The following is a 26,312-nucleotide window of genomic DNA, read 5'->3' as shown; positions in this document are numbered from 1 at the left end:
TGTGTTTAACCTAAGAGTTCACATGCTAGAAGCCTTTAGCCATTACAGAAGAACTAATTTTTTTCAAAGTGCCACATCTTGATTAGTTTGTAAGTTAACCACTATCAGAATTTGGAAATAATAGAGTTGGCCTAAAGTATAACAAGTTAGGTTAATTGACAACTTTGTAATAGGGAAGGAGGCAGTTCTAATAGCCTAAGATGAAAGAAACCTGTGATGCTGGTGAAAGTTCTACTGCATAATTAACATCAGCTTGCAAATCTAGTGGGACAGGCTGATTAGAATAATCAGGATAAGAAGGTAGAACTGGAGCTGACTTGCAGCAACAATATCCCCTCCCTGAACACTGGCAAATGCCATCCCCATTGTAATCCTTTCATCCATCCCTTTTCCCTCTCCCAAGGTACAGATTACTGAGTTGTCTAACTCTTATTAAGACGCCTACTTTTGATGCTGATACATACAGGGCTCCTTGGTTTTTCCCCCTGGCCAATAATGCAGGAAGATGGAAGTACTTAATCTACTGCCTTTCTCTGCTCTTTTCTTCCCTCCAAATTGATCTGGACTCTACTCGGACACTTCACCCTTTAACATTCTATTGCCGTATTTCTCCACCAATGTAACCTATTTTTATTCTCAATAAATTTCCATTCTTTTTCTGTAAACTTTGTGCTTAGCTTCTCTAGCGAAGTTGGCATTCTTTACCTATGCAATATCGCCTTTCTTCTTGGTTGAAAAACATCCATAGCTTCACATCAGCAGATGGCTGAACGGATGGACTGTGGTGAGGTAGTACATGTTTCCTGGAAGAGAGGATCCCCAGAAAAAAAGAGTAACAACACAGGAAGTTGAGTGAAAGCTGTGAATGACTTCAGGTGGGGTTGGTCAGGAATATATATTAGGCTAAAAAAAGAGACAAAAAAAAGAAGGGACTTGGGTTCAGTTTGTAGAACATCTGGAATGTCTTTCTAAGACATTCTTACAGTCTTGTTGCTGTGCAAATGAATGGGTCTTCCTGGATTCAGATTCAGAACTACCGTAAGTGTCTTTACTCAGAAGGATATCAGAGAGAAACCACAGGCTGCCAGCAAGGCCGCAGCACATGTGCCTCATTAGTGGTTGTGATCCTCACAGCAGGTCATGCAAGCAGGTCATGTCGCCAGCTGGGAGACAGTGTGCCACGTGAAGGCTCAGGTGTGAGCACACAAAGCTCACATCAGGTAGTGACAGAGCTGATTTGACTTAAAAAAAACCTCATGTCCCACAGAAGACAGTATCTCTTATGTGACTTCATAGGCTTAACTTCCCGGGTCCCCACAAGGGATAAGCCAATTACAAGAGCCATCACACTTAGTAAAGTCAAAGCTATGGCTTCCTATGAGGTATTCACAATTCATTTACTGTTCCTCTGAGTCCAGATGCAAATTTACTAATCAGGGGGATCATTTTTACTGTAAGCATTGTTGCCTGGTAACGTAGTTGACATACCTGTTTCCATCAGGTTGCCAGGGGAATAGAGGTAAGAGAGTTAACTGAAGGTTATTGGCAAAAGGGAAAAAGATTTGACCCACACTTGTCCACAGTGTCTTCCATTGTCCTTTTCATGTGGGAAGTATTCAGCAATATTCATTTAGTTTACTTTGATGTATTGTGTTTCAACTATTTTTATGACAGGAAAAGTGTGAAACAGGAGTTGAGAGTAGGGAGGTAAGGCTGGGCAGTTCAGCTAGGACTACTAGATTGTTAAAAAGCACTGAATTCCGTACTAAAGATCTTGGCTTTTATTTATCTTGTAGATGTTCAGGGAGGAAAAAAAAAAGCTTTGAGGAAGAATGATGTGCTCAAGAATGACACTTCGGAAGGTCACTTTGGCTGTAGTGTGGAGAGTAGATTAGAGGAGATTCAGATTTGAGGCTGGTTGGTTCATTTCTACTAAGTATTTACCTTCTTTTGGGGAGGTATTTCTTGGTAAGCAGAAAGAAGGAATACTCAGTTCTGTGTTTTGCAGGAGTTTAGAACTGCTGGACAGATTCTGCATGATCCATTAGACGGGCCTGAACCAGATCGTCTTTCTAAATTTATTTGCCACTCCCCTACCCACAACTTGGAGACTGGGTGTTTGGGAGGATTACTCTGAACTGCCTCCTAAGAACATTGGATTAACACTAAGAAATAATCCTAACGTCCACTGGTCTTCCCTGATCACCATTTGACTCACTAGTATGCCGTATTTTGCTTTTTGCCAGAGTTAAATTATAGAAGTCTTTTGGTGGCTTTTTCTCTTCTTTCTTTCGTTGTTTTTTTTTTTTTTTTTTTTTTTTTTAAAGTCGGTTGTACAGCAAGCCAGGGAGTTTCTTTAATGGCTAACTGGTTTAACATTTGCAGTGATTAACCGTTTCTAATTACAAGAAGTTGTGAAACACAGCGCTTCACGTTTTCTCCTCTCACTGCTTACGGCACCCTTTTTACCCTTTCCTTACCCAGATTACACCATTCCATCTAATATAAAATACAGGTTATAAAATCTGATTGGTCCTACTGCAGAACCAAGTTGATCTGTCGTGGTCGGCTCATTGTGTTCAAAGAACTCAGGCAATTTTGCTTGATTCTATTTGTGTCTATAGAGTACTGATTGATTACTTTTTCCCAGCATCATAAAGCTGCAGAGAAGACAGAAACACTTACTGGATTTGGTTCAGGTCAGTAAAAGATAAAATTATGGCTATCCAGATTATTACTTTTTATGGCACAGAAGACAGCTAGGTGCACATGCCAAACCTAAAGTATGCAGCAGGAATTGAGCAGTGGTTTGCCATCATATTTATGGTATTATAGTTTTCATCCTTGGGCCACAGCAAATATATACTTAAATTCACAAAATCTGAGGAGTAGGTGGCAAGGAAATCTTTCTTTTTTACCTGTTGTCAAGTCAAAGATCTATTTTAAAAAGTAAATACTCTGTTATAATCTTGCTATGGTTTCCATAATACCCATTGTGATAACTTTTATAGATGAGTTTGGGGATAAAAAGGCCGTATAATATTAATTTAGCTGGTTTTTAAAATTTTACTTGCTCTGCTACCAGTCACTAGTACCAGCTGAGGGATGAAAAGGCACTTTTGATGTTAATGTGGGTTAACACTTCATCCTGTAAGAAGTAATGACAGAAATTGGGAGGGAGCCAAGTGGGGTGAAATAAAAGTCACATGGGCACTAAACTGCAATTATGATGAGCTTAACAATATTTTATTATATTGGGAGTGATGTGTTAAGTACCCTTTTTTTCTTGTGTAGTGCCTATTTGATTTTAGTTTGGTCATCTTATTGGTGAAGCGTTTAAGTCTGCTCTCCCGCTTTCTTCTGGACCTTGATAACCTAGATAACAAATCAACTGTGCTCTTAATCTGCCTCCCAAGTTGGACGATGTGGGAAATACTTCCTCAACCTTCTCACAAGGTAGTTGCGAGTTGTGAATGAGACTACTTTAAAAACAAGAAGCAATGTGGTGTACTTGAATGTGTATGGTCTTTAGAGAGACCTAGGAGACGGCTCTGCTGCTCTGCAACCCAGCGGAGGGGTCCAGACTCCTCGCCCTAACTTTCTGATGACCCCTTCTTTGACTTTGGACTTGATTCTTTGTAGCAGTAGCCTTCTTCCCTTTGGGAAGCCAAAGAGTGTGGTGTTTTGAGCTATATATGTGGCTGCTATTTTTATCTTGTCTGTTGTAATGTGAGGAACTCCTCTGGGTGGGCCTGGTGAGGAAGGAGCCGGCTGTGTGAGGAGCCAGAGCGTGGGGTCCCTGAGCGCTGTGGGCAGATCCAGGAGCAGCTGAGTGGCCTAGGATTACGGATGACCCCAGAGTGCACTGCAGGGAGGGCAGTGATGTCAGAGCACAGACGAGGACAGCACTCTTTGGATCTGAACGGGACACTGACTTGAAGGACTCTGGACAGCAGGCTGTGATGGACACTGGCCATGTTCTTAAAGGATACTTCTCACGGCAAGAGGCAGGGTGGTCAGAGCTTTTGGGGGCTTGGTTAGGTCTCCCAGAGGAGGGCTGTTGCGTTTTGCAAGTTGGATTAGGGAGAGGCCCAGGTCCAGGCTTAGAATGCTATCGATGCTGATCGGTCACCTTGGGAAGCCAGATGTCACCTGCACCACCTGACTCCCTGGAACACGGAACCGCCCTGCAGACACGCGTGGGCCTCCTGGGCTGTCCCGCTAACACCTGTCGCCGAGTCATTGCTCCCGGGGCCCAGCACGTCCTTGACCTCCAGCTGGCCAGTTCGCTCTTCACCAAGAGGGGGTGCCCACCGAAGGGGGAGCCTCCTCAAGGTGTTGGTCAGGCCATTCTGAGCTTTTGCACCTGTGCAGTGGCCCTCCGTCTGTGTGGACTGCAGCTCGAGCCAGGGCCTGTGCACTGAGGCAGTGGGGTCCTTTCTTGGCGTGTAGGGGTGGGTGCTGCAGGGGCTGCCGGCCTGGGTGTGCACTTGGGGAGCTCCTGTTTGCAGTGATGGCGTTTGGAAGGGGTTAGCTCTCTGATACCCATGCCATGTCCATCCACCCCACCCCTTTTCCAGTCATGAGCACAATGGTCTTACATTGGATTTTTGTAAAAAAATAAAATAAAATGAGACTCTAACTCAAAAAAAAAAAAATTGAATTCAAATTGAACCCTGCTGCTCACCAGAGACATGCAACCTCACTTCACATCAGTATCCTCATGTGTGAGGGGAAAGGGGAATGAACCCTGTTTGCCCGAGTGTCTGTGACAACTAAATGCCCCACTCAATATAAAGTATTACGCTTGTTATCGTCCACATTGACACAATCAGGAAATAGTAGCTGCTATTACAAATCTAGATTCTTACTCACTTGCACATGCTACTTACTTAATCCCATTTAACTGAAGAGAAAACCAGAGATTGAGGAGGAGGTGAAGCGTTTTGTCCAAATTGTACATCTGGCTGGGGAGTGGCTCAGTTATTGACTCATGTTCTTGGGACATCATCTCGATTAGTAGGCTGCCACTAACCAGTGATAATGCGGGAGAATGACAGCAGAGGCACCCCCACCAGCTACCTCTGAACTGACCCATGGCTTTAACCTGATGCACTCTATTCTCTTTATAAGTTATACTTACCCATCCCAAGAGCTAACTGATCACTGGCGGATGGGTAGGCGGTTCCACAGCAGACCCACGCGACTCTGTGCCTACCTCTTGAGTTGGGTACTTACCAAAAGTTGGTTGTGTTTGTTCACAGACCTGTTTTTAACAGTTATTCTTGTTATAGTAACTATAAAATCTTTGTAGACATGTAAATTAATGAGAGTATAAGGAAAAGAGAATTCATTCTTGGAAAATTAAGTTGACTGCTTTGGAACATCATCTCAACATAAGTGAATTGTTAACAAATTTGCTGTCAAATTTGATGAAGGCTGGATAACTGTAAAAGACGGGGGAGAGGGGGCGGAATCATCAAAAGTATAAAGCAGAGCCTGTCAAAGTGCCCAAGTTCATGGTCCAGCTAACTGGTCTTTAGACTGTTAGTGGTTCTCAAGGAAATAAGGACCCCACACCAGAATGTAAATTAACTACATCACTAAGCACTCTGTTTGGTTCAGCTAACAGTTTTTTCGTGGTAAGACTTTCCCCTTGAAGGAAGCAGTGCATTAATTTACATTCTGGCACAGGCTTTTTGTCGCGTGGTGGATAGACCACTGGTCTAATGGATTCTGTATTCATATTCTTTCAGAAGTGCTTTCAAGTTCTGTCTCCATTTATAGAAATCATAAGTGGAAATCATAGATGATGGGTCATTGTGGGCATGGCTTATGCAAGAAAGAGGGCACAAACGTAGCAAGAGACCCACATCAAATATATGGCATTAACCCTATATGAAAAGATTTGTGAATGAATGTGCATTTATGTTGAAATAAAATCTTTAAGGATATGTAAATATAATTTTTATGATTACTGACTTTTTCATTTAATGGAGTAACTATAGGTTTCATCCAGCAAGAGGGCTTTTATTATCCTCAGAGTTCCAGCTTAACTGGAAATATGTCTTCGACTTCTGCAGCTGTCTTAGCATCCTCTGCACACCTTTGTGTTTTTTGATCATGTTGTACTGCAGTTTTTAAACTGAATGTCAGTTCTCGTATTGTAAGTGCTTGAAATGCCATAGTAGCCCTTTCTGTAGCCTTCATGGAGTTTCCACTCTAGGAGAGAAAGCAAGCATTAAATAATTTCAATGAAATTATTGAGCTATCTGAGCAAGTAGTTTGGGTTGCTGTGTGATCGTATAACAAGGAGACATAGTTTAAAGGTTAAAATTTGTCCCATTTTCACCTTGATCTTGTGTAAGTATGCAAAGGGTACCCAAAGAAATAAAATCCTTGTCTTAGATGGCTTTTTCCACGAGATCACACTTCAATTTTCAATGTATAGCAGAGTTCTCAATTGCTGAGCTTTCAATCTACCATATAACTTACAAAGCTAAATCTCTCACCTTGTTACAGCTGAATTCAAATTAGATACTTATTTTTAGTTTTCATTTACTGATAAAATCAGAAATATACCCCAAATATTTTTAACACAGCGAAAGATTTGACATCGTGCTAGAAATCTAATTTTGGATTTCAGAGTGTATTCTAAGCTTTTTTTCATTACGAAATAAATTTTGATGTCATGTGTTTGTAAAACATAGTGAAAAGAACGCAAAGATAACCAGTGTTAATGGCCCAGGAGTCATTTCTCTACACTTTAAATTTCTGATTTCTTAAATAAATTGATTTTTAATTGTAAGCTAAATATGGCTCTAGATCCCATTTTCCTAGCTATTTGGTTGGTAGATACATAATTAAAGCTAAATTTGTCTGAAGCTACACTCAGCCCTCCTGAAACTATCCTTCTTACTTTCTTATTTATGTTACTATTACCACTCTTCTTCCAGTTGCCCAGGTTTGAAAATACTGTCATCTATTTGTCATCCTGTCCATTTGCCACAGATATTTTATCAGATCTGTCTCTGTAATATCTTTAACATCCATCCGCCTTTCAGGCCTCATTGCTTCCAAACAAGGTTACTGTCCTCTCACTTCAAAGAATTTTCTAACTGGTATTCCTACCCATAGCATCTTGCCTCACAAATCCATTCTTTACTTGCCAAATTAATTTTTTTGAGGCATACCTCTAAAATCTCAACTCAAGAACCTCATTCTCTCCCAAATAAAGGACATACTCCCTGATAATTCATCAAGGGTTTCATTCAAAACTTTCTCCTCCTATATTTTTAGATCTTTCAAATCACAGTCTGTGTCATTCATTTATTTCATTTACTCTTTGGTTTAAATCCAATAAATGAATGCCATGCACTCTACAAGTTGTTAGGGATAGAGTGGCCCTTGACCTGATGAATTATCCTGTCTGTTTTTTCATCTGTGAGTTCTTTCTGCATACAGTACAATTTGTTGAGTTTACATAAATAACAGGATTTTTTTTTTTAATTTCTAATACTTGCTCTTTATGATGTTGAAGAAGAGGTAAAGAATATCTGATATATTTCTGGAATTAAAGTTAAAATTAAATCTCAAAACTTTTCTGATACTTTTCTGCTATCATACATTTTTAAATGTTACCGAAATTATAGCAGTCTTCAAAATTTTTTTAAATAAGCCAAATTTTGAAAAAAGACCTAATATGACAGAGTTTTAAAAGTATCCTGGAATTACCAAACTTTAAAGGGTTCTTTGAAATTATGTGTTGTCATTTTTTTAATTGTTGAGGGAAAACTTGGGGAGGTGAAGTGCTGCTGAGTTAGTACAGTAATATTAATTCTGGGTGTGTTTTATGTGATATATATAACACATTTAAAACTATAGAGATAGATCCATTAAAATTGATTACTCATAAAACAAATACTGTTGTCTTAAAATCTCTATGTGAAGAGAGGTTTGTATAACGATTACCCACATAAACCAGTTGGCAGAATGGCTGCAACTCGAACTGTTGAGAGAAGCCATAGCTTTAAAAGCCACACTGTTGAAGTGAGCCCATCTGCAGTCTATCTTAATGACATTTCAGTGTTACTGTTGTAACACTGAATAGTATCATCTTTTAAATTCACAAACTAACATTTGAGCAGTTTTGAAGCAGAAATTGCATGTGAATTCCTTAATTACATTTTGAAAAATGTATTCATAATCGACACTTAATCTATTTTAAATAGGGTGTGAGCTTTTGTATCTCAAGTTTAAGTGAAGCAAAGTTACTTTGAAAAGGTACAGAATATAATTTGATAATCAGTTTGAAGAAAGTTTTGTGTCAGTATGAAAAGACATTTGCTGTTTAGCCAACAGATTTCAAAGTGATAAAAATTTTATGCCTTAAGAATGAAATAGAAAAAAGAAATTCTTAAAGCAACATATTGTGATTTTTCTCTTAGGTTGAAAAATACTGAAAAGGTTTTTGTTGCCAGAGGTAAATGTTTTCTAATATTCTTTTTAACATTTGGTTTTGGTTCTTTATTTTATAATTCAAAAAATGTACAGTATAAGTATATACCTTTTATTATTGCTCTTACAGTTGTTGGATTCATTCTTTCATTAGAGAAATATTTATTGAGCACCTGTCTTTCAGGTACTGTTTTAAGTGCTAAGGGCTAAAACAATGAACCAAGTCAGTCTCTACTGCAGCTAACTTTGTAGTGAGGATAAAGATAACAAATAAGGGAGAGAACAGCTAATATATCAGGTGGTAGTAAGTACTACAAGAAAACCCAGGAGGCTCAAGGGGATAGAAAATGATGAGGGGGTCTAGTTAATGTGGAGTAGCCCATGCAGGCCACTTTGGTAATTTAACAATGTAATAACTTTTAATATGTGTTGATCTTTCATAAATAATTACCCTAGGAAGTACTACTCATCAGAGCTGGAAGAATATTTGAGTGAAACAATATTAAATTACATGGTAGAACTTGATGGGACAGAAAAAGTGTTATTTAAATAAATGCTGAATTCCATGCCATGAAAGCATTAATGTTTAAATTTACTACATATTTTTCATAAAGTATTTGACCCAAGAATTCAATTAAGGTAGAAAATAGTTCTGTGAACCCGTTTCTAACTTTGGGGCTATAAGAAGCTACTTTACCAAAAAGATAATTTTTAATGTATTTTGTTAGAATGAAGATTTTCCTGCAAGGTACCCATGCTTAGAGAGGCTTAAGCTTAGGCAAAAATTATTAAATTAGAGATCTAGCTGTAAGGGATTTTGAGCAAATTCTGTCTTTGAGGAGTATTTTCTAGTTTTGCTTGCCTAAATTCTCCCCATTTGTCAGCATTTCTCGTAATCAATTTGACATTTACAATTTTTTTAGTAATACTGATTTTTTTAAAACTTTAATTTTATTTAAATATTCTATTTTAATTGTTATTTTTGTCCTCTTTCTAAGTTCTGTTTTTTTTTTCTTTGATTATATTTACTAGAAGATAAGAGAGTATACTGGCAAATTTTTTAAGAGCTAGATCTTTATTAATTCTGTCATTTTTCTTCTTAGTTTCTCTCTAATTTTTATTATTTCATAACTCCTTTTAGAGGACTGATTTGGCTTTCAACTTGGGTAGACTGCTTAGTGTCTGTCTTTTTTTCCTTTTTAAATAATGAATGCATTTAGAAAGTTATAAATCTTACAAAGGAAATATTCCCCTTACTGTAACGATTTAAGCCATCCACTGTGCTTAGGTGCCATTCCTTTTATCAAAGCCTTCAGTTTTGTTTTGTTTTGTTTTGTTTTGTTTTGTTTTGTTTTTGCTTCATGGTTCTGCCTACAATCATCAATCTCATCTTCCTGCTGGAGCATTCTCATCATTCTGAGATGTTCCGTATCTTTTAAACTCAAATAAACAAATGAGCAAAACAGATGCATTGTCTTGATTCCTCAACTCTTCCAGCTGCAGGCTCATTCCACAGCCTCACTATTCGGCAGAACTTTCCTAAGGAGTTGTCTATACATGCTCTCTTACTTCTTATCTTCCATTAACTCTTCAACCCACCATAGTCTGGCTTTTGTCCCTATCCCTTAACTGAAACTGTTGCTGTCTGACTTGGCAAAATTTTTACATTGCCTACTCCAGAGGGCATTTTCCACTCGACCTCTTATTTGACACAATGATCATCCCTTTTGCTTTGAAACACCTTTATCCTTTGACTTGCCTTAAACCATGCCCTGCTGATTTTCCTCTACTTCATTAGTTGTCCCTGTCTCCTTTGGTGTGTTTATCTTTTAGAGTTCCTTGGAGCTTGGATCTGAGCTCCAGGAACATTTGCCCAACTATCTGACATCTCCACATAGATGTCTCAAAGTTACCTCTAACTTAACAAGAAATATACACTAATTTTAAAATATCATAGCTAATGAGGGAGTGTGATAAAATGACTAGATACAATATAAATGTACTCAAACTTTTGTTACAGTGGCAATAACCATGTGGAAATGAAACTAGAAAGGTATTATTGCATTTACAACAGTGAGAAAAAAAAGGAAATGAAAGAACATGATAAAAAATTTAATAAGAAATGCACAGGACCTATATTTAAAAGATTTTAAAGTCTTATTGATGAGCATGAGATCTGAACAAACTATAAAACATATATTCTTGGATTATATTTACTAGAAAAATTTTAATGTCATAAAATGCCAGTCATCTCAAAATTAACATACAAATTTGATGCAGTTCTGATTAGAATCTCAATAGGGTTGGGGCTTTTTTCAGAGGAGAGGATTGGGTCATATTATTTAAAGTATATATACAGAAGAGTAGATAATTAAAATTAGATTTAAAATTATTTTAAAAGAATATATGTGGAAATAAGAACTTGCTTTAACAAATATTAAACATATTGTAAATGTACTATAATTAAAACATTGCAATACTGGCATAAAATAGACAAATAATGGAACATAATTAGCATTCTGAAATTGATCTCTGTATATGGGAAGCTAATTCATAACAAAAATAATACCTCAATTTAGTGGGAAAGGGTGGCTTATAGTAAAATGATGTTGATAATAGACTGAGGGCTCATATTAGAAATATAAAGAGCTCCTACAAATCAAGAAGATAAAGACAGACAAGGTAATAGGAAAAAAAAAGAGAGCAAGGGAATTTAAAAAAGGACCTTTCACAAAGAGGCAAGCCAAATGACCAATTCACATGAAAAGTTACTCAACCACATTAATAATCAGAGAAATGTAAAGTAAAACCAAATGGGTACCACTACACCACCATCATCATGACTAAAATTAAAGTCTGACAATACCAGTGTTGGCTGCATATGGAGTAACTGGACTTCCCATATGCTGCTTGTAAGAGTGTAAATCAGTAACAAGAATCCAAGTTGAATGCATATGTACGAAAATGTTTATAGAATTACTTGCAAAAGTCTAAAATCAGAAACAACTCAAATGTCAGCAATGAATGGATTTGGATGGTCATATATTTATACAATGGAATAAAAACCAGCTATCAGCTGCTATAGACTACAGCACGGATTAATTTCAAAGCAATGGTGAGTAAAGAATATATGAGATTCAAAACAGATAAAATTATGCTAAGGATGGTGGTTACCTTTGAAGGTGCTTGTGGAAGACTTTTGAATGCTGGTAATGTTTCTTTTCTTAACCTGAATAGGGTTGACATTGTGATAATTTATTGGGCTCTCTACTTATGATTTGTACATTTTTCTATTGTATGTCAAACTTTAATTTTAAAATGTTTCTAAAGGTTGCTCTCCATTTGGGAAATAGATTAGAAAAAGTATTTGTAAAACAAGACAGATGAAGAGTTAATATACAAAGAGCTTCTAGTTGATAATAAGGAAAAATCAAACAGCCCAAGAGAAAAATAGGCAAAGAGTATAAGTAGCTAGTTCAGAAAACTACAAATCAAAATGGTCTATAAACCTATGAAAATATGCTTAAGCCCGGTAGTCATCAGGAGTTTAAAGAATTACCATATTCATTGTTGACTGGTGGGTCTATAAAAGTAAATGAGGATGCCCTCACTTCACTTTTGAAAACATGAATCTCAGGCAAGTGAGTTATCTATTCATTCCTTCAGCCCAGCAGTTCCACTCCTGGGAATAAATTCTATAGACAGAAAAGTCTCACAAGGACGTTTATTTCAACAGAAACAAAAACCTGAAGTCAGTTCACATGTCCGTTAGCAAGGAGGTAGTTTAATAAATTGCATTTTATAATTATGAAATATTATGCAACTATTTAAAAATCATTATTAGTTTATATTTCCATATATATAATTTTGGTGAGAAAAGCAAAATGCCAAAAATATGTATACAATCTGATCTCTTTTATAAAACAATAGCAAAATCCCCTGTATATGTGTATAGAAGTTTGGATATGGCTTTTATTAAACAAGGACAAAGGTGTGAAAGGCTGTACACCAGGCTGTCAACACGATCACCAGGAAGAATGAATGGAGGAAAATTGACAAAATAAATGTCTCTGAAAAAAAAAAAACATGCAGAATGAGTCCACTGATGCAAAAGATTGGGGTGCTGGTTTTTTTTTTTTTGTATTGTATGTATATTATGTATGTATGTATGTAACTAAACCCATGATTATGACAGCAGGGGCTAAATATTGGACTTGGCCTTTGCCAACCCAAATCCTAGCATCCCTTTTAAAATCTGAAAGCCTATTTCAGTGACTAACTAATCTCCTACCTGCATCTCTAGCCTACTCAGAACAGCTACTGTATTAAAAAGGTATTTATTTAATGTATATCTCAATATCTTGGTGAAAAGGGTCTGTGGCCCCTCTTGAGAGTAGAAGCATGGTTTAACATTTTAAACCATGTCTTTGTATTTCTTCTCCATATCAAATTGAGAAACATCTGGCATATCAGTGGCCTTCAATGAAGTCCACTCTTGTGTTGAGACTTCATCTGATCCACCAAACAGCAAAACAATTAAAATTAGCTATTGGAGCTAGCACGTTGTAAGTGTACTTCTCTGGTAAGTGTTCTCGTATTGGCAGAATGAATCCAATTTAAAATTAATTTATATAAAATTATATGTATTAAAATGTATTCTTTATAATGTTCATTTATTCTTTTCTCTGCCAGAGTATAGCCTTCTTAAAAGAAACATTTGTTTCTTATTCATCTTTCTACCTCTTGTGGTACCTTGTACGTATAAATGCTTGGTAAATACTTACTTGAATGAAGAGTGATGGTAAGATCATTATGAACTACTGCAGTGGCATTTCTTCATTGTGGGTCTATACCGTGCACTGCAAGATGTTTACCATCTCTGGCCCCTGCCCATACAATTGCCCATAGCCCTCTCTGGTCATTCCAGCAACTAAACATCTATCCCCCCTACTTCCAAGAAGGTTTTTTGGGATGCAAGACCAGAGGGTTGGTGCTACCCTTGTTGAGAACCACAAGGCTAGAGTAATTGGAGAAGCCATTCTCAGGGCAGCAGTTCCTCTGCTAAACCTTGAAGGATGAATAGGATTTCAAAACCAGAGAAACTGGGACACAAACAGCATATGAAAGAGGAAGCAATATAACATAGACCCTGTCTTAACTGATGAAGTATGTGTCTCTGTTGGAAAATAGTTAGAAACAATGTTGGATAGGTAGAGTGGAGTTAGAAGGGTGTTGAGAAAAGGAGTGTGACAGAGGTGAGAGTAGAGGGAGAAGTGTCGATCACTCTCTTAAGGCATCCTGCATATTACCGCCAAATTCATTTTCTAAAACATTGCCCTGTTCAGCAGTCCACTTAACATTGCCTGCTAGCCTTTATATCTTTGCTGGGTGCTCACGGCATTGTATCTCATCTTATGCATCCATCCTTATCTCTTACTACTCCTTAAAATTAATTAAGTATGTCTGGCTGGCTGATCAAACTGGTATTTCCCTGTCTGTCTTTGTCGATATGCCCACTTCATTCTTTTATTAGTATCTTTCTTCCTTTATAAGATCTTTCACCATCCTGCCTATACAATTTCTTGGTATTCTTAGAAGCCTTTTCCCTAATGAAACTGGCCCATAGCACTTCACACAATCTTGGCATTTCCTGTTTCTCTGATAGTATTTATGGTTTGTCCTGTGCTGTTTAGCACAGGTTATATATGCTTTTCATTCCACTCATTCTTATTTCTCTGAATAATTTTTATTCTCCTAAAGAGCTTTGTGATGTTAAGATACTTGCCTCACAGTATTTTTTGTAATCCTCCAAAGCAGATCTTTTCCCCACTTCACTCATTTGATAATAGTAATTGCCTTTTGAGTAAAACTATTTGATGTAGCATTAGATATTGAGCACCCTGAAAACACAAATTCTGTATTTGTAGATTATAAAATGTTCATACTGCAGCATTATAGTGTTTCTTATATTTAAGTTATCAAATATTTTTGTTTCAGTAACTCAATTATTTTTGAGGTTAGGAACCAAGATGTATATATCTGTCCCTCCCAATGCCTAGTAGAGTGTCTTGCTCACAATAGCTGTGCAGTATTTTAAATTTTGATTGCATTTGATTGATTTTTTGAATTTGCTTTATCAATTCGAGCTATAACCATGATCAGACCATTGTTCTGTTTTGCTAACAACAGGGGGCACCATTAGGGTACTTATACGCCCAAGAAATAATCCTGTCCCAGTCCTAGGGAGCTTTCTGGAGCCGCACTTTCCTTTTCCTAAGTAGTGTCATAGAAATCTGGCTATTGTACTAAATCAGCGTGGCCCAATCCTAATTATAGACCAATATTGACTTCGGGTTATTTATTTGAAAAAGAGTAAGTACTGTTATAGTTTGGTCCTTTGTAGTTTTCTAACTTTGTCTTTCTCCTTGTTCCCAATATTCTTTGCTCAAATAAAATCTTACCAGGATCTTCCTATATTAATGAAATACACTCCTCTTCTGAAGAAAGAAGATAGAGGTGGAGAGCAGTGAACGGGAACCCCACCTTTTTATTCCTCCTCCTTCCTCGCCCCTCATCCAAAGAGCACAGCTTGAAAAATCTAACTCATCTAATTTTAAAATGCTTTAAATAAAAAAAAAATGTTTTATGATAGCTCACTTAGGAACTTAGAATAAAAATAGGAACACTTTAGTTTTACAGTGATTTTTTAAGTACAAAGGAGAATGCTGTGGACTACATTTCTTGTTTCAGCAATAAAAGAGTTAATATACTAAGCAGCAGAAACTGAGATACTGCCACGGGATAGTGCTTTCTGTCTCTGTCATTTGTGGTTTAAGAAAAGGGGGTGGTGTTCTGCATTTGAAAGGATTTTAATGAATGCTGTCAGTGTTTGCGAGAGCTAATGGTCAGTATGGGAAAGGAGAGCAGGGGAAAGTGGTCTAGCTGCTTCAGGATAGGTGGATGAGAGTTTGTTCTGATTGAACGGAATGTTCCACCGTGTTTCATCTTTTTTCATTGTCCTTTGTTCTTTATAATGTGATATATTGGTATAAAAGTAAATGTAGATATATATGTGAATGTGATTTATCTTCCTTTCAATTTGTTTATTGTGTACAGCAGGGCATATACTTCTCTTGTCTTGGTTGGATGCATAAATCTGTGTGCAGTGCTTTTTGCCCGTTGCCTAGACGATCACTTGGTTTCTCTGAGGATGTCTGGTTCTCGTAAAGAGTTTGATGTGAAGCAGATTTTGAAAATCAGATGGAGGTGGTTTAGCCATCAAGCAGCATCTCCTAATTCTACAGTTGACAGCCAGCAGGGAGAATTTTGGAATCGAGGACAGACCAGAGCAAATGGTGGGAGAAAGTTTTTAGATCCATGTAGCCTACAATTGCCTTTGGCTTCAATTGGTTACCGAAGGTCCAGCCAACTGGATTTTCAGAATTCACCTTCTTGGCCAATGGCATCCACCTCTGAAGTCCCTGCATTTGAGTTTACAGCAGAAGATTGTGGCGGTGCACATTGGCTGGATAGACCAGAAGTGGATGATGGCACTAGTGAAGAAGAAAATGAATCTGATTCCAGTTCATGCAGGTCTATTATTTTCTTACTGTTAGAAGTGGGGTGTGGGGTATATTCTCTATACTGTTTAAAATAATTTAGTATTATTATTTAAAATCTATGATTTTATATATATATATATATATATATCTACATATATACGCATATATAATATCTTGGTATGTAGTACTTTTGCTGGGATTTAAAAAATTGTTCTAATATTGACTTTAATTCTATAAAATTATAAAGACAACAAATAGCTTTGAAATATGTTATGTTCCATATATAGATCTGGCTCTGCCTTGAAAATAATATATGGTAGCAATTTTATGCATCATTGCTTTGCAGTTTGCTTCATCCATTTACCTTCTATAGTTATAGCAAAACTGTAAGCCATTTCTATAATATAAAAATTTTTAGGACATTTCAGTTTGCAACAGATTATAGAGTCATGTTTTAATTTTAATGAAAATGAAAGACTTTACAAGGAGATGCACATTGCAGTTGCCAATAATTTTTTACACCCTTGCAGTTGTCAATAATATTTTTCTTATTATTTCTCTTTGTCCTATGTCGCAGCCCTTCAGAGTAATACAGAGAATACAGTAACATGTCTCTTCCTAAGATGACAGCTACTAATTCCTGTTATCTTCACTTCACTGAAAATTGTGCTATTTAGGGAAATGAAGGACATTCCTTCAGTAACGTATAAGGGAACATAGAAGAGCTAGTTGTGTGTGATTGGCTAGTGAAAAGGGGGCAAAAATAAGGGGAAATGAGTTTGAGGAGAGAAAAATCGGTAATTTTGTAATGACTTTATCTTCACCCATGTGGAGCCAGGCTTATCTTTGAAATAAATTTTCTTAATCAGTTTAAACTACTATGGCATATTATGTAACAAGTTAGAGCCTTGAAAGTCATCTTTCTGATCATCTTCACTCAAAAATATTTAAAGGCTTATTATTTTTCTAAATTGATTACTGGATCCTTTTTCTTCTAAAATTTCTCTGCAGGTTTTAATAGCACTTGTAATTTGTATGTTGGTTATTAATATAGGCATCATAAGAGATGGAGACAAAATGAGTTCATATATTCAATAATCTCTTACTGGGGAATATTTACTGCCTTCTCTTCTAATCTTCAGAATATGGAATTCTGAACTGTGGTGTTGGAATAATAATAAATATAGACCAGTCATCTATAATCATATGTATAATGAAGAGAGGGGAATATCTCTGCATAGGTAACTAGTGTATTTAATTACAATTTTTAAAATTAGTTCATGATTTAGCAGTATCTTAAGGGAATAGGAGCCACTAATAATTTTAATATGGAGAGCAACTGAGTTAATATGGTTTGATTGTTTTGTATTTTCTTTGGGTACTTGTTGCCATAAAGAGAGTAATTTATATAGTAAAAGGTTCAGGGTTTATCATTTTTGTGGGAAACTGAAGAGTAATCATCTTTTCATTTGGAAATCAATACAAAGTATCAAGAACATTTTTAACAAAATTGGAAAAAAAACAAAACATTCATTCATTTACCAGCCTAAGTATAAAAACCTTAACATGTATCTACTACCTGGAGAGATTATACATAATGTGAGTATAAAACTTATATACATGTATAATCTTAGAAAGGTTATACACACATGGTATAATTTACTTCCTTAGAGCAAAGGTAATTTGCATAGCTAATGATTACTGAAATTAAGTTAATCTGTTCTGTAGAATCCATATTGAAATATCTTGATGGGATATTCATTATGACAGAAAAAGATTGCTTTTTTTTCATTAAGAGATTGCTATGTGCATCCTTCAAGAACATAACTGACATTTTTATTTAGAGAAGTTATAAAAATAAGAAACTTTTTAAATCTAAAATAAGTTGTTTTAAAAATACTAATTGTTTTAACATGCTAGTTGTTTTAAAAATGCTAATTAAGAAAATTGAAAGTAAATAACAAGATGGGGAGTAAACAGTTTACATCTGTAGTCACCAATTTCTAAAATATCATTTTGAAAATAAAAGGGATTAAAGAAAATGTCTCTGATTTTTAGATATAAGAGAGGAAATGTGTGAAAGATATTTAATATTCTTGATGGCTTGAAATTTTTATCTTAACATCTTACTGCAAAAAAGTAAAAAACATTCAGATTTTAGGTATGTCAATTGTGTGTATACTTTCACTTTTCCACTTTTTTCTAGATTAAATATATTTAATTCTCACATTCTCCTTTGATCCTTCAGCTATGAGTCTTTGATCTTTGTCATGAGGATACATTTATTTTCCTCCAGCTTTTTGATTAAGTGAGCAATCTCTCTAGGTGTTTGCCCTCTACTGTAAAACAAATCAAAAACTATCACCATTAATGTCAAAAAAAAGCTACACTGACATTCATCAAATTTTGTATATAACTTGGGAATAGTCCTTTTTCTTATATAATATTTGCAAATAATAAAATATATAGTAAACATTTTATTTGCATATACTATATAGATTGATATCTTAAAATATTGAAGGCATAATGGGAAAATACATAAGATATATGGAAAATTTCTCATTTACATGGCCATAATACTTACACAGATCTCAGAACTTAGACTGAAATTTTGAGTTATTAGAAAAAGAGGAAATCAGTTGAGTGTATTTATACATATACCTACAGTGGGTAGACAATTTAATTGAAAGTGGAAGTTAGGAGGCATCACATGTTGCTAATGTGTTTGATCAGTTGCAGTCTATGCAGGAGAAATGTCTTCTTGAGCCTTAGACTTAGGGTGATTTCTGCTGCCACATATCTAAGTGATTTAAAAGTTTCTCACCTTTTAACTTTGATCTTGGGTCTGTAGCCTCGCCACTTTTTCTCCATAGGAATCATCTAAGCCATTACTTCATTGTTAAAATACAAACTTTGTTTTTTACACCGTGAAGAATTTTAGATCTTAAGCAACAGAGTTGTCACCTTCTGTGTGAGCAGTAAGTTCCTAAGACTTTCACTCAGGATGAATTTTCACCAGGGCTGCAAGGTTTACATGGTGGCTCACCATGTGCCTATAGTATAAACACAGTTTACACTTTACTTGATTTGCCAGCTTTGAAATTATGTAATTTTGACATATTGGGTGAAATCTCTTATTTCAAACTTTGTTTATAAAGTTAGGGTTTAATATTTTATATGTCAGACTATTTTTAGTCAATGTATATAAAATATTACTCTACAGTATCCACAAAAAAATAATAGCTCATATTGACTGGGTACTTACTGTCTGTGAGACACTGTTCTAAGCATTTTAGTACTATATTAACTCATTTAATCTTTACAAATTTCTGAGTTAGATTGCTACTATTATCATTCTAATTATACAGATGAGGCCAGTGAGGCACAAAAAGGGTAAGTAACTTGCTCAAGGTTAGTAAGTGAAATGAAACTGCATTTTAAAAACCTATATAAATTTACAACAGTTTTAGATTTACAGGAAAATTGCTGAGATAGTAGAGTGAGATCCTATACACCCCATACCCAATTTCTCCTCTTATTAATGTCTTGCACGAGTATGGTATATCTGTTACTATTGAACCAATATTGATACATTATTGTTAACTAAAGTCCATACTTTATTCAGATTTCCTTAATTTCTACCTAAAAATCCTTTTTCTGTTACAGGATCCTGTCCAGGGTACTAGTTACATTTAATCATCTCATCTCCTTAGGCTCCCCTGGGCTGTGACAGTTTCTCAGACTTGGTTTTGATGACCTTGGCAGTTTGGGGAGTCAGGTGTTTTGTAGAATGTCTTACTCAACTGGGATTTTTCTGATATTTGTCTTGTGATTAGACTGAGTTATGAGTTTGGGGGAGGAAGACCAGAAAGGTAAAGTGCCATTTTCATCACATCTTATCAAAGATACATCCCATCAATCAGACTTGTCATTATTGATATTGACCTTGATCACTTGGAAACAGCTGCATTTTTGAACCCAAAAAATTAAGATGTAGACTTCATGCTCACATACCAGTAGGCAGCTCTCTGTGCCTATTCATTTAATCACTGACTTCAACTTGGGTTAACATAATAGTTAATGATTCATTCTAACCAGTTTCACCTGCTCTCCTCGACTAATTTTCCCAGGCTGGCTCTTGGAAAAGCCAAGGCTGGCTGGCTTACAGGTGTAGTCTCTTGACATGCCCACAGCTCTTTACCCACAGTCACCCAGTCCATCTTGTTGGATGCTTGCTACCCTGTGTTTCAGCTGCAGATATCACTGAACTCTTCTATCCCTTGTCAGTTGATTTACTATTCTTTGACTCATCTTGAAGGCATTTAGGCTCTTCTCCTCTCCCAACAAGGGGGTTATCTTTATAATATACCATTTCTCAAGCGCCATCTCCTTTTGCTTGACCCTCTTTATGCTACTTCTCCCTGTGTAAATCAATCTGTTAATTCTGGTTCAGTTTAAAATTAAAATCTTCCACATTTCCACATGAAAAAAAATTTGTTTCCAGAGATGGCAAAGTTCAACTACAATGTACTCGTATCTAGGAAGGATGTATTGCATTGTCCTCCCTCGCACATATAGGCCCAAGTCATAGCATGGATTCCCTTGACATAAACTACGGAACCTCTCCCCAGAAACCCTCCACATGTGTGTGCAGGTATGTGCATGTATGTGCACTCGTGTGTGTTAAGTATTTCATGTAGGGTTCAAGGAGTTCATGAACCCCCTAAAGCTTATCTGTACACTGTGTCAATCAGTGTTCTTAGTTTTAAGCAACTGAAATTGACTGACTGATTTAAACAGAATAGGAATTTATTGGAATCATATTAGTTCCCAGAAAGAATCAGCTTAGGGAAAAAGACTCTACAGTGGCACAACTGGCCTTTATAACCCCAGATTTTTGAGACAGAAGAACCTATCTTTATGACACTTATTGCTTACATTTTATTTTCATCTATTTGGAACTGGATAGTGAAGTTTTATGTTTTTAGAATTAGATAATTAGGCATGAAAACAATGATAAACACACACATAATCACTCATATGCACAGAGACATGTAATTTGGTTATTTAACTTTAGGGAGTATATTAGTAGGGAAGAGGCTAAGATAATATATCAACGAGATTCGGAAATACAGTGGCTCAAATAAAATAGAAGTTTGTTTCTCTATGACCTAGCAGATGGGCCAGTGGCCCAGGACAGACAGGTAGCTCTGCTATACAAGTTGATTCAGAGATCCAGGTTCCTTCCATGTTGTTTCTCCATCTTGTTGGGTGTTATTCCTTCTTTGTGGTCAGTGTTTCCTCAGCTCCCCCTCTGCATCCTAGCCTGTGGGAAGGACCACGAAAGAAAAGGAAGGAAATTAAACAAATAACACAAGTTGCATTTATCAGTTCTGTTCACATTCCATTGTGGAAAGCCTAGTCACGTGGCCATGACTAGTTGCAAGGGAGGCTCAGATATAGCCTCTGCCTGGGGAGCCATGTGTCCTGCTAAAACTCATTACTGTGGTAGATGTGAAGAATGGTTTGGGGGTTAATCAACAGGGTGCAAGAGGTGAAGACAGCTGGTTAGAACTCTTCAGAAATCTTTGGATCTAATTTTTTAATGAGCTTTTTTCCCCGCATATTTTGTACTATTTTTACCAAAGGGATATTCACAAATAAAGATAAGCAAAAATGGAAAAAGAAAAATCACTAGTTACCCTGGCACCACAAAATAACAACCATTAACAATATGAGGAAGTATCCTTCCAGTATATTTTAAATATAATGAAATATGTTTTTAGAATAAAAATATGAATCTTACTGTACATCTTATTTTGTAAACTTTTTTGCCCAATGTAAACGTTAAAATTAAGACTCTTTTAGTCACAAATAACAAGCTCAAACTAACTTAAGCAAAAATTAGAAATTTTTGATTCACATAAGTAAATAAGAAGTCTAATGTCTTTAGACATGTCTGAATCCAGATACTCAAATAATGCCAGAAATCTTTTTTTCTCTCTAGATTCTCTTTTCCTTTGTGATGGCATTTTCTCGGGCAGGCTTTCTGTGTAGTAGCAAAAAAGCCACTAGCAGCTCCAAATTTACTTTTTATCGGCTTAGCCTCCTCAATGGAAACAGAGTGACCCTTTTCCAAGATTGCCAACAAACATCTTGAAACTGACTCTGATTGGCCTTGTTTGGATCATATGTCCACCCAAACCAATCATCATTGCCAGAAGAGATGATACTCTTATTGGCCAGGCCTCAGTCCCTACCTCACCTTTGCCCAGGGGGAAGCTTCAGCTCTGCCTGTTGTGGACTGAGGTGGGGAATGTGCGGTTTCCCAAAAGGTAAAGATGGGTCTGTTACCCTAAGAAAGACTCCCGAGTAGGCAAAAGCAATATCCACTAAAACAGCTTTCCATGTCATATGTTCTATGTCTTTAAAAATGTTTGCACAAACACACCTTTTGTTTATTTAACCGTTACTCTTTTTTTGTTTTTTGAATTTAGACTGTTTCCAATATTTTCCTGTTAGAAACAGCCTGTGATAAACCCTCCCTGTAGCCAGATCCTACATACAGGTCATTATTTCCTCTGGATAAAGTCTCAAAGGTGTGCACATTTTTAGAGTTTTTGATTTGTATTCTCAAATTCAGTTCAGGAACATCACTGCTATTTTAATTCTCAGCAGCATTGTATGAGAGTGCCCAGTGTCCCTTCCCCTTCACACTGGTTATTATCTTGTTTAAGAAAATTTGATTCTTACAAACAACATTTAACTTTCACCATAGACAGTCCGGCCACAGGACCAGAAGAGAACCCCTTAAATTCTAAAACGAAACAATATTTCTCTTGAGAAATATTCTTTGCCTCTTGTCGTTTCTTTTTATACACCTGCCTTGTCCTGTCCTTAATGATAACCCCAACTCCTCCTCCTCCTTACTCGTCTGAACTCTAGGGCGTATTTCAGATCTCATCCGCTACTGTTGCCTTTCGAAACACTAGCCCATATGGATCTTTCCTTTCTGTATATTCTGATAGCAATTACATTCCAACTGGGGATGTATCAGGTGATCTGTTGGAGAAATAGTAAAATATATATATGCGTATATATATATTAGAAAGTCTATTTACATTTTATCTCTTAAACCTCATTTTTCTATTTTATAATATAAATAATAATTATACAATGGTATGCATATGTGTATATATATATATATCTTTTATAAACTAATAAATATCCATATATTGGGGTACATGCCTAAAAGTATACTGAAAAGGATATACATAAATTTTTTTAGAGACTGCTAGTCTATACTAAGCAATGTACATTCTTAGTTTACATTTGTGATTTTGAATATGCGTAAAAGATGCCAAAAGATTCATGATATAGTCATTTGCGCTTTGGCAAAAACATGAATTCTGAATGCCAGAAGCTGAGGCAGGGGGCTGGGAGTGAATCAGTTACCTGGGGAGTGAGCCAAACGGACTCTTTAGAGTTTCAATGCAGCTTTGTTTTCTACTCAAAGTCATATACAGTATAATTCTTGTGAATTGATTTTTTAAAACTTCTTTTGAAAAATTACTCTGTTAAGAAAGCCTCTTGCAAGTTCTGGTGATGAAAGTGGAGAAATCTAAATAGTTTGCAATAAAATGGTAATATTGGCCACAGTACATAGTCTGTGCCTCTACACACGTGTGTGAAATCTGAAGAATTGCAAGTATTAGTGTTGCTGGTTAATTTTTTCCACTTTACAGAACTTGAATCTTCAAATTCCAAGTCCCTTCACTAAACAAGTCATATCTTCTTATCATATCCCCACAGTTTCTAACAACTGGTGCCATGCTGCATCTAAGAGCTACTCTGTAAATAGTTGGTGACTTAATTTGTTTGGTATTTACTTCTTTTCTACATTAAGGCATTTTTCTGACTTTCAAATTCATTGCCTACTGCAGAGGGACAGTAAGCTAAAAATTAATGTTTCCTTATAACCTGGAAATACTTAGCAATGTAGAGTTCATGACAGTGGAATGTCTGTTATAAAAAGATTTGAATGATCTCATGATCATGATGCAATTCTTTGAAATGTGACTTACCGTCTTAGTAACATCAAAGAAATAAAACTAAACAGAGGTGTTAGATATATTTCCTCTGCTATCAGGTAAAGATCAAGTTAGAAATCCCAGAGAAATATGTCTCAGTGTTCCATAAATGGCCTATTCTCAGATGTTTATATTATGGATTAGGATGTCCATTGAGTTTATTAAAGGCCATTTTTACTTAGGAATTATGAAATTTAGTTACAAAAATTGATAATACTGGGGACCACTTTAGGAGGACAACCAAACAATCAACGTTATATAAAGACAAAAGGCTGAGATTACAGGCCTTCCCTTTGGCCTTTGAAAAAGGAGGGTCTACTAAGAGTAGTTTATTTACCTTGATTGTGTGCTTATTCTGTGCTGGGGCTATGCACTTATTATTTCATTTAATAATCCTCCCATGAAGGATCCTTTAAAAGAAAGTACTATGTGTTACTCATTACTGTACTGCTGTTGAAGGTAAGGTTTAGAGAAGTTAAATAACTTGTCCAGATACTAGTGACAGAGCTGAATCAACGCTATGTAATAGAACCTTCTGCAGTGATGGAAATGTTCTGTATCTGCAGCATCCAGTCTGGCAGCCACTAGCCTCAGGGGGCTGCTTGAGCATTTGAAATATGACTAGTTCAACTAAAGAACTGAATTTTTATTTTATTTTATTTTAATTAAAATAGCCCCATGGGTGTAGTAGCTACTATATTGGATAGCACGGCTCTAGAGCCTTCCTTCGTAAAATGCTCTTAGTCACTACACCATACCTCTCCAATTCAACCTTCAAACCAAATCACATAATTGGAAAAAAACAGTAAGAAAGTATTAACACTGTAATTAGACAGAGCCAGAGTATTAAAAACATTTGATTAGTAAGGGATAGAGATATTATCTCCGTCCCATAGAAGCCTAAGAGACGTGCTCTCTTACACCCAGCTAAGGGGCAGTGACATAGCAGTAGACTTTTGTCTAAGATCCTTAATTTTAATGCCCCTTTTTCTGGTATGTTATCTTCATTCCTGTTGTACCATCTGTCTCCCTTCATCCCCTTAGTCCTTACACTCACTGACGCCTTAGGGTAAATGTAAGCAAAAATGTCCATTCTTTTGCGAGTGGTTTGACCAACATTCCAAATGTCTCCTGATCCTGGCTTTATAATCAGCTACCTGTATGTCCTTGGTTGATCACTTTGAGCCATTTTGAGCCTCAAATTTTCTTGTCTGCAGAATAAAGGAGTTGAATTAAATGACTGCATAGGTTCCTTCTAGGTGTAAAAATTCTGTATATAATGGTTCTCATACCTAGAGAACCTATACTTAGGGTATAGAACCATACCTAGGGTTCTGTAGTTGGGATGGATATGCAGTAAATTCTTTTTTTAAGTAAATTCTTGCATTATTAAAGTTGCATGTGCAAGGTCCTACGTTTCTTAAAAACAAGGCAGAAGAAGAAATGCTAGAAAGCTGTGCAGCTCTTCAAGTCTGAGTAGCTCTGTTCCTACCTCTTCCATGTTCCTTTTGTGAATGGATGGCTTCACTTTTCCATAGTCTACAAATCAGACGCCTGCACTTCTTTTGATCCTTCATTTGGAGCAGTGGGAGTGATTGCTATACCCAGAAACCTCAGTGAATTGTCACATTGAAATAATATGTTTATTCAACGTATGCTAGCAGTCAAAGCCTTGAAAGGAAATCAAGAAGTTTGAAATACTGTTTTATAGAAGCATAGTTGTTTTGTTAATGCATATGTATATAAACAATTTTGATGTTTTACCTTTATGCTCATTTTGAAAAATATTCTATTAAGTTCTGCTAGTTCATTGAAAATAGTGAAAGAAATTCAAGTTTACACATGTCTGAAGTGTTGTGTATATCAGTGTTTTAAATCTGTAAGTTCATCACATGCTGATTTGTATAATGTATCCATCTCTTGTCTGAAGTGTACCGATGGTCTTCAGCCTGCGATGTGTGTTAGGATCGCCTGTAAGGCTTTTAAAAAATATGATGTTTAGGTCTCACCTCAGACCTACTGAATCAGTCTTAAGGAAAGAGACCTTGAACACAATGCTGAAATGCTTTCCATATTTCCACTATTAAAGTTCTTGTCAAGAAAAGAAATGGTCTCTTTATTAAATGAGCTTATACCAACATCAAAGCTAGCCTGTAATAACTTAGTGATGTTAGTATTATAAATTCTGTTGTTTTTTCAAAAT

At 36.2% G+C, this 26,312-nt stretch overlaps 1 protein-coding gene across 4 annotated transcripts in view; it reads left to right on the top strand.

Annotated features, from left to right (window-relative positions):
• KLHL5 (kelch like family member 5) overlaps positions 1 to 26,312 on the top strand; it is a 71,095-nt gene that overhangs the window by 4,204 nt on the left and 40,579 nt on the right. Inside the window, exons 1-2 of one of the 4 annotated variants that reach the window (XM_031435895.2) lie at positions 14,229 to 16,050; positions 17,162 to 17,260. The exons of 1 other annotated variant lie outside the window; for it this stretch is intronic. In XM_031435895.2, the coding sequence (XP_031291755.1) occupies positions 15,668 to 16,050; positions 17,162 to 17,260 (482 nt within the window). In that variant the 5' untranslated portion in view covers positions 14,229 to 15,667. Of the gene's footprint in view, positions 1 to 14,228; positions 16,051 to 17,161; positions 17,261 to 26,312 lie in introns of those variants that run through there. 2 more of the 4 variants (XM_010980389.3, XM_010980390.3) reach the window with 2 other exon arrangements.

Source organism: Camelus dromedarius, chromosome 1 (assembly GCF_036321535.1).
Source record: "Camelus dromedarius isolate mCamDro1 chromosome 1, mCamDro1.pat, whole genome shotgun sequence".
NCBI lineage: Eukaryota > Metazoa > Chordata > Mammalia > Artiodactyla > Camelidae > Camelus > Camelus dromedarius.
The sequence above is the reverse complement of the archived record's forward strand: the minus strand, read 5'-3'. Positions and strand labels throughout refer to the sequence as shown.